Source organism: Chiloscyllium punctatum, chromosome 10 (genome assembly GCF_047496795.1).
Source record: "Chiloscyllium punctatum isolate Juve2018m chromosome 10, sChiPun1.3, whole genome shotgun sequence".
Taxonomy (NCBI): domain Eukaryota; kingdom Metazoa; phylum Chordata; class Chondrichthyes; order Orectolobiformes; family Hemiscylliidae; genus Chiloscyllium; species Chiloscyllium punctatum.
In genome coordinates this window covers 49,048,040-49,056,695 of record NC_092748.1, presented here as the reverse complement: position 1 = coordinate 49,056,695, position 8,656 = coordinate 49,048,040, and the positions used below count along the sequence as shown (strand labels likewise).

At 39.0% G+C, this 8,656-nt stretch overlaps 1 protein-coding gene across 3 annotated transcripts in view; it reads left to right on the top strand.

Annotated features, from left to right (window-relative positions):
• The first annotated feature begins 3,860 nt into the window (after window positions 1–3,860).
• The window catches only part of ppp1r1c (protein phosphatase 1, regulatory (inhibitor) subunit 1C), a 122,876-nt gene continuing 118,080 nt past the window's right edge, over window positions 3,861–8,656 (top strand). For all 3 annotated transcript variants that reach the window (XM_072579070.1, XM_072579071.1, XM_072579069.1), the window contains exons 1-2: window positions 3,861–4,297; window positions 4,509–4,566. In XM_072579070.1, coding sequence (XP_072435171.1) covers window positions 4,217–4,297; window positions 4,509–4,566 — 139 coding nt within the window. In that variant the 5' untranslated portion in view covers window positions 3,861–4,216. The remainder of the gene's footprint in view (window positions 4,298–4,508; window positions 4,567–8,656) is intronic.

Sequence of the window (8,656 nt, the reverse complement as noted above, 5' to 3'; positions counted from 1 at the left end):
TCAGAGATATCAGTTTGCAAAGGATGAGAGGGCATGCATTCTCTGCTGGCCGAGACTCTGATCATGCTTTTGGAACTCAGGCTACCAAAAAAGGCTGACATGCATATACTGGAAAGTTGTATCCTTCTCACAAACTTGTCCACAATATTGCAGAGTGTGTGGACACCCAGTTTCAACTTGTATCAATGTTTTCTTTTACTGAAAATGGAGACTCAGTGATTAGCTTCTTCACATAACCCATTATCAGGGCGTTTCCTGATTGCTCCAATAACTGCCACCTCTTGCTTTTGGGACCCAGTGTTGATAACCATCTCAAGGGTACATGTCATGTCACTCCTACCCTAAGTATTTGTATAGCACCATGGCATTGTTGATGCATATCCTCAGTGGTCTTAGCTTCAGGGTTGAGGCATCTGCTATTGTCTCTCAGCATGTTAACATGCTTTCTCCCTGGTATCTACTCAGCCATGGCTTCAGTTTTCCACTAAGCCAGCTGAGTTATATTATTCCACTCCATGGCATGATGCTGCTGCGGTTTGCACCCGATTCTTCAAGCACTAGAGCTGCTTGAAGCCACTGACCACAGTCACCTTAAATGTTCTGAGTGGCTACTCAGCAGCCTTCCAGCTCCCAAGTTGCAGTCAATGGGGAAACACAAGGCAGGAAAACTGACATAGTTGACTGAGAATGCAGGGCAGGCTCAATCATAACTAGTTTTCTGAATTGTTTGCTACAGAAGGAATTTGGTTGATTAATGAATTCATTTTGTTCTGGATTTGGGGTGGGGTAAAGAGAGAGACTTTAGTTGGACTAATTGAAGAGTCATGGAGTCATGCAGCATGGAAACAGGCCCTTTGGCCCAACCTGTCTATGTTGACCAGGTTCCCTAAACTGAACTATTCCCATTTGTTTGTGTTTGGGGGCCCATATCCCTCTAAACCTTTCCGATCCATATTCCTGTCCAAATGTCTTTTAAGTGTTGTAATCGTACTCACCTTTACTATTTCCTCTGGCAGCTCATTCCAAATATGCACCACTCACTGTGTGACTCATGAGCAGTGGTCGTAAAGATAGTAAAAAGGACTTTGGAACTGCTGGTATGTTGGAATAGACAGGATTGGTTCACATGAAGAACTCTTTGATGAAGCCCCTGGTGGTTGATACTTATCCTGCCTTTCTTTTTCTTTATGTTTCAGCTCCTGATCCAGCTGCACCACTTGCTTCCCAGGTTAAGGGCTGGCGCCTCATAATGCCAAAGTTAGGGAACATGCTGCAGATAGCCGCTAATGTGGATAACTGCTAAGAAGTGTACCGCGATAGTATTAACATTCACTGTTTAGGATTTGACGAGGACCTTGAAAAGGACAGATGCGAAAATCAGAAGGAAATGAGGCAACATGTAGATTTCAATTATCCAGACTTGCTCAGAATTGCTAATATCTCTAGATTTATTCAAAGTGACTAAATTGACCAATATTTTTGTCATTTGCATGAATCACTTCCAACAGCTCCACCTGTCAATATTAATGTTTCACACAGGCTAAATGGCAGTTTAGTTAGTTGTGCTCAGTCACACCTGGGTAACATTCACTTCACGGTTTTTCACATGCTCTCCTCCCTAAAAGCTTCCTTCAGCTGCAATGGTGGGTGAGTGAAATACTGCTTTGAAGGTCATGTTGATCTCCATCCAATGAACAGAAAGCTGTGCCTATACTAGGTATGACCACAACAGCAGGTACTTTTTTTTTTATTTGGGCTTAAGCCAGCTTTCTACTTTATGATTGCATTGGAAGAAAGGACCTATGATTTTTATGGTTCGATTTTGGCTTGGATTCAATGTCATACTGCTCAGTCATTCCTGTACTTTAGTGCAGGTGTATGCACTTCATCAGACCTTCGTTTTGAGCATGCAGCAGTAGTGTTCACACACCATATACTTAAAAATCCAAACCTTATTCTAATGTGGCTGATGGCTTTCAAATGTGAGGTTATTTTACAGGTGATAGTGATAGCTACAAATCTGTTTTGTTCAAACAATTGGTCTGTTCACAATGCAAGTATCATATTTAATCCTAGGATGATCTGTTAATCTCATATTTGGAGTGTCTTATATGTGTTTCTTCTTCCATAGTATCACTTGACTTTGGTCCGGTCTCAGCTCACTGGCTGCTGACATCCTCATTTGTGCTTTTGTTCCCTCTTGATTTGATCATCTCAACAAACATCTCAATTAATTTCACATTTATCTCTCAGTACCCTGGCCCACATGTCTCATTTCTGATGAAGGGCTTATGCACAAAACATCGATTCTCCTCCTCCTCAGACCCTGCTGTACTTTTCCAGCACCACACTCTTGACTCCAATCTCCAGCATCTGCAGTCCTCATTTTCTCCTCATCTCAACAAACTCCTGGCTGATCCCACATTCTAACCTCCATAAACGAGGTTATCCAAACACCTACTACATATGCCTTAAGTTGAAGCAAGTATTGTTCCCTTATTGCTCTTTACTGACTGACCAGTATTAGTTCTCACTCAAGCAAATCTTGATTTTACAATTCTTAACCTTGTTTTCAAATTTCATCTTGGCCTCTCCTTTCCCTATCCTGGTGATCCCCACCAAATATACCAGCTTCTGAAATATCTGTGCTTCCTTAATTCAGATCATTTGTGTACTCCTAATCAAATTGTTCTACCATTGTTGACCATACCTTTAGGCCTTAGACACTGAAATTCCTTCCCTATATCACATAGATGTGGCTATCCTGCTTTACCCCTTTTTTGATTCTTTTAAACTTGCTTCTTTGATGAGTTTTTAGTCATCTAACTTAAGTATTCTCATTGTAGCTGAGTGTCACACTTTTTTTTGTAATTATTCACTGGATACAGGTGTCACTGGTTAGGCCAGCACTTATCAGCCATCTCTAATTACCCAGAAGGCAGTTGAGCGTTAACCACATTGCCATGGGACTGGAATCACATGTACATCAGCTAATGACAGCAGTTTCCCTTCCCTAAAGGACACTAGTAAACCAGATTGGTTTCTCCTGACAATTCACATGGTTTCATAGTCATCATTAGATCTAATTCCAGATTTTTTTTAAAAAATTGAATTTAAACTCCACCATCTGGCATGGTGGGATTTGAACCTGCATTCCCAGAATATTAGCTGTGTCTCTAGATTATTGGGTTAATGCTAATGATTCTGTGAAGCTCCCTGGGATATATAATCATGTTAAAGATGTTCTATGAATGCAAGTTGTTATTATGAATTTAGCAATTTGCATTATTTAATTCAGGTCCTGCTAAGGCTAAAGCTTTTGCTGAAATGTGTTGAAATCAATTTGCCAAAATGAGCCTAATTGTTCACTTTATAATCAAAACAAAATCTTTATTCATAGTTCGACTTGCTACCAACCACACTTGGATAAGATTTGCAAGTTTCCACCTGTGGTTGTGGGGGCGTGCTATTTGAATAAGAGAACTGTGTTCTCAGAAGTGAAAGCTTGATAGAGTGCATGCACCTGTAACAAAGAATTGGGATGAGTGAGCGGTCTGACATTGAATCTAAGCCAAGCTCAAACTGAGAAAGAGTCATGTTTGTGTCTAAATTCTGAGGAACAGAAGTTATTTAATTCTTGTACTTCAGTTCAAGTCCAAAATATATTGTGCAGAATTTAACTTATGATTCCTCCACTAAGCAGTTAGGTGAACGTGCAGTGAAATCCACTCCATCAAATGTAAGAAAAGAAAAAAGCTTCCTGAGTTGTGCTTATCAATAATTAACAGTACATCAGCAGGGTCCAAAGGGAGCTTATATTGCACATTTGAGTAGACTACTAATAATATATAGTAGATGGACTGGTGTATTCAAATCCCAGGACACAAAGCCATTCAAGTCCAGCATTGCATTTTAAATTAGTCGGTGGATAAATGCCTGGCTATTGCGGCGTTGGGCTGGTGTACAATTAGCTCATTGTTTTTGATGGTTTGTATTGAGGGCACTGTAGGATTGCAAGAGCAAAGGCAAACATGCTCCTGGATGTCTAATGAGGGAGTTGCTCAGTACAGTAGACGCAGCTCAGAGGACCTTCATTCACTAACTGGGAGACTTTGGGAGAGGCTGCAACAATCCCTGTGTCTTTAAGGAGTGACGGTGGATAACAACAGGAGCTCATTTCTGCTTTCAGGATTGTTAGAATCTCCTGTGCTATAGTATGGAGCCAAACAGTCCAAAGAAGATTCAGTTTGCAGTGCCTTTATTTCAAAGTCAATTAGACCCCGAGGCAGCTGAACAGGTAAAGAAGAATCTTTCACAAAATATTTGGAAAACGAAGACATTAATTTCAAACGGGTTTTATGAATGCTGAAGCAAGTCTTATTTTAGTTCTTTGTCCTTTTCTCACTATTAAAAATTGAAAAGATAGTTTAAACATTTTGAGTTTGATTTTAAAAGTTTGAGTGCTTGTGGTAAAAACAATTAGTTCTGTTTTGATTGCATTTCCGCAGATCAGAAAGCGAAGACCTACCCCAGCTTCACTGGTTATTCTTAATGAGTCATCACCAGGTAATAGATAAATGATAGAAATCATATGAGTTAAGTGTGAACAAGTTGAACAATATGTTTTCTTGTGTGCTGTTATGGTTAAATTAATGGCTGCTGATTTTCCCAAATTATTTGTGCAAAAAGCACAGAGAAAGCAAAAGGCAATATGATATTAATTTCAAAATTTTTGGGAAGGACAGGTTTGTTTGAAATGTACCTTTGTAAAATTCATGAAATAAGTAAGCTAATTTTCTGTGATTTGCTGAAATTGTTACCAAACCTCTGCTAGCTCAATGTTACTTTAATAACTCAACAGATCCGCTTAATTGTAATGCTGGAGACCCTCAGCTGTCTTTTACCGCCAGTTACTAGTGACCTGATGACACTGATAAAAAGGAAGCACACTGACAAAGACAGGCAATGCTAAAGATTTGTATTTAATCTATCATTATTGAGGATTTCACCTGAATGGTTACTTGGGATCCGACACACTACAAATTTGAAACTATCATCTTCACAGTGCATACGCAATAGAAATCCAATGTGGATCAACGGGGATATGTTTGAACAGCAGGCAGAAATCCTAATGCTCTTGGCTTTTCTGCAGCTGTTTCCCACATTTGTTCCAGCCGGCATCTTTGAGCTTTGTCCTTGTCAATTGTAAACAGATTACGAGATAAAGGAATCTGACGTACAAAATGGACAGTGCAATGACGCTGCACACATGCATGTTTTGCCCTTGAGATTTTTTAAAAAGAATTGGCTGTAGGACTTCATTACTAGAATGCGTCATTGAATTCTATTTGGACAATTTTATCCTTTAACCTGTACTTGTGTATATAGATACATATTTAAATTGCATAGTTCCTCACTTAACTGAGGAAGATGCATCAGCACATTTTCTTGATTGAATCTACTGAGAGATATAAATAAAGTCTGATCAGAAATAAACTGAAACATTCTGGAAGCATACAGTAGTAAAGCAACTCTCTCAGGAAATGATTCACCAGCTAAAGTACTTCAAGAGTCATGGGGCAGCATTGTAGGCTCCAGAAATTACAACATTAGTTTCCATATATATAGTACATATACACAAAACAAAGGTGGACTTTGATGTCTAGAATTCACTGAAGACCTCCACATCCTATGTGAATATGTACTGATGTGTTTCAATCTGGTGACTAGTGAATTACAGGACTTCTGCAGAAGTCTTCAATTTTCAATCAAATTATGTGCTGTCTTTTGATGCAGGTGAATCACAATGTCAATTTATAAGCAGTTTTATTCTATGTATTTGAAGGGCATTTCAGTGAGCATTTATTCATAACATATTAAAAGTGTAGTGACCTAACCATGCAATTTACTGTGTCGTCTTCGCAATAAAAATACAGATGTAATTGTTAAACAAATTCAAACCGTTAAGTTGGTCTTCAGTACAGCTGTGAACGAACCAAACAAATCTGCCATCCCTATATAACTATTTATCCATTTACCAATTTCTACCTTTTTTATTTGCCTTTGCTTCTTTCTATGTATCTTCCACGATTTCTCTCAATAGCTCTCATTTTGCTTTCTTTCATTGTTTTCACTTCTTTGTTCATAATCCTTTCTCCATCTTTGTCCAAAATTACCTCACTATATCTCTACATATCTTAATACTGTACAAATTTTCCTTCATTGATTAGATTGACTGAACCTTTTTTTTTGCACGTTTTGAAGGATAGACTCTGAAATAAAGTGCATGGAGTTGTAAATAGAATTGAAAGCGCAGTCAGGGAGAAATAAGGTTTAGGCTGGCAAGGGGTATGAATGTGGACCCTGGCCTGAGGGTAAGCTGTGGATGATTCTCCTGATACTGTGGTGGATCTCTGTTAAATGATAATCAATTAATATTACAATTGTACAAATGTAATGATGGGATTTTCATATGCCTTCCACTAATTTCATGTTAATGGTAGAGAGGGAAGACAGAAACATATTAGTATGTAAAGCTGGATTCCTGTTCATTTTTGCTTTCATTGTATTTCAGTTGTCACTTCTGCCGCACTTACAATGACATAGTAGCCGTAAGTGATCACAAACGTTGTTTGGTGTCACTACTGGTTGGAGCAAAGCTGACCATTTGGGATAGTAGAATATAATTGTCATCTAGTGCTGCTAGGAAATGTTTAATGAATATTAAACAATAAAGGGCAAAAAAAATTGGTGCAACATTTATGTACTTTTATATTGAAAAATTCTTCAAAGGAGGCATTGAGATGTGCCTTTTTCTCTTTTATGCAGTTATAGACATGGAACTCTTGCAGAAAAAAAAACACTTTCAACCTTCCTTCCATCGTGAGCTGTGTGTTAAAGATGACAGCACCTTTGACAGCCCAGTTTAGTTAATCCCAATACATTTGTAAAGGTCAACACCAAGTCAGCAAGCTGGGCCTGGCTGGCATAATCACTGAGGACAATGTGGGGTAATACATTTAATAATGTAGATAAATATTCCCAATAACAAAGACTGCAGAACATACATTTAAAACAAACTGTGGTAACACATGCATAGAGAAAAAAAAACAAAAGAGAGCTCCCTCCCACGCTGACATGAAAATCCCTTTCTATTCTAACTTCAGCTACCATAGTTTCTGTTGGTGTCTTTTCCCCTGTGATTTTTGATGTTGTTTCGCCTGTGTGCCCATTAAGCCTGAATGGCACAGTGACACCAGAAATGTAAAGATTATTCAGCACATTTATTTCTTCAAATGTATCACTTTTTCCTAAAGCAGACAATGCCTGTCCACAACAGCCATTAAACTCCTACTGCAATTACTGCTAGCCAGGGCAATATAAATTACAAACCCTTACACTGTGAGTCTCTGCTTTCTCACATTCCAGGCCTCAAACTCAACTTCTCTTGCACTTGTGCATGTTACACTTTGTTTCAAGTAATGCGTTTAATGACTGGCACACATTAAAGTAAAAGCAAGTTACAGCAGAGATAATGGTCATTGCAGTACAACATATGAATTAATATACAATGGATATCTGTATATGGAAATGTAAATCATTCCTCCAAACGTATGCTTTTCCACAAAATAAACAAATGAAGCATGCATGGGCTATCATTTGCAAATACAAGTTACCCAATGTAAATAAACATTATTGTTCATGAACTGTAACAATTGTATTCTGTCCCACTTTCAATCTAATTTTATAATCAACCTATAAGAGATGTTCTTATACACTCCAGAGCAGGTGTGACTTGAAACCGGTTCTCAATTTCAATTGTCATTGTTAAAACGTGCCTTTCATATATATCTCTGAAGCATTTAGGGTATTTAATGACATGCCTGCATGTTATTCCTGTCACATTGTCTTGTGTCTGCTCATTCCAGGGATGATGACCTTTCCCCAAGGTGTGTCAGTGCTTGCTCAGAGCAAGATGCATGCCTTTCAGATTTATTGCGCAGAATCTTACAGCAGTTGAGTGACATGGGCAATGGCAAAATGTGTGGCACAATCAGACGAGAAGTCCAGCCAGTCTCGTTCTGGGTCAGAAACAACTCATGCCATCTTTTATGCTTTTCACAAATGACATGGTGGCCTTCGCTTTGTGCAGTATTGAGTTGCCAATTAAGGAAATTATTGATTGTTGACAGCCTAATTCGTCTCATTAGTATTCAGCTTTCTATCTACCAAACAAGACTATACTTTGAGAAAACTTGACATGTAATCGGAGTATGTACCTGGCAGAATTGACTTGCCACTTGCTCTGAATGACCTCCAAGTGGCAAATAACAAAACTGCAGCCCGACATGATCCATGGAGTGAGCCAGATGATCACATGATTCACTGCATTGCTGAGGAATGAGGGCATCGTGACTCACATAAATGTTGCTGCTCTGGTTCCTCACTCTGCACATGGATGAAATCTCTGACTTCCAGTGCCACAGAGTCCTCTCCTGTCCAGGACTGAGCAGGGACCTGGTTTCTGGCAGTCCTCCAAGTGCCAGTGGCCTGGAGCATTTCTTCCTTGGTCAGCTGCAGACCTGCCACAATGTGCTGCTCACCAGAGTGTGGTATCACACTTTCTAATGTTCCCACTGCCATGTTCAGTTTCTGT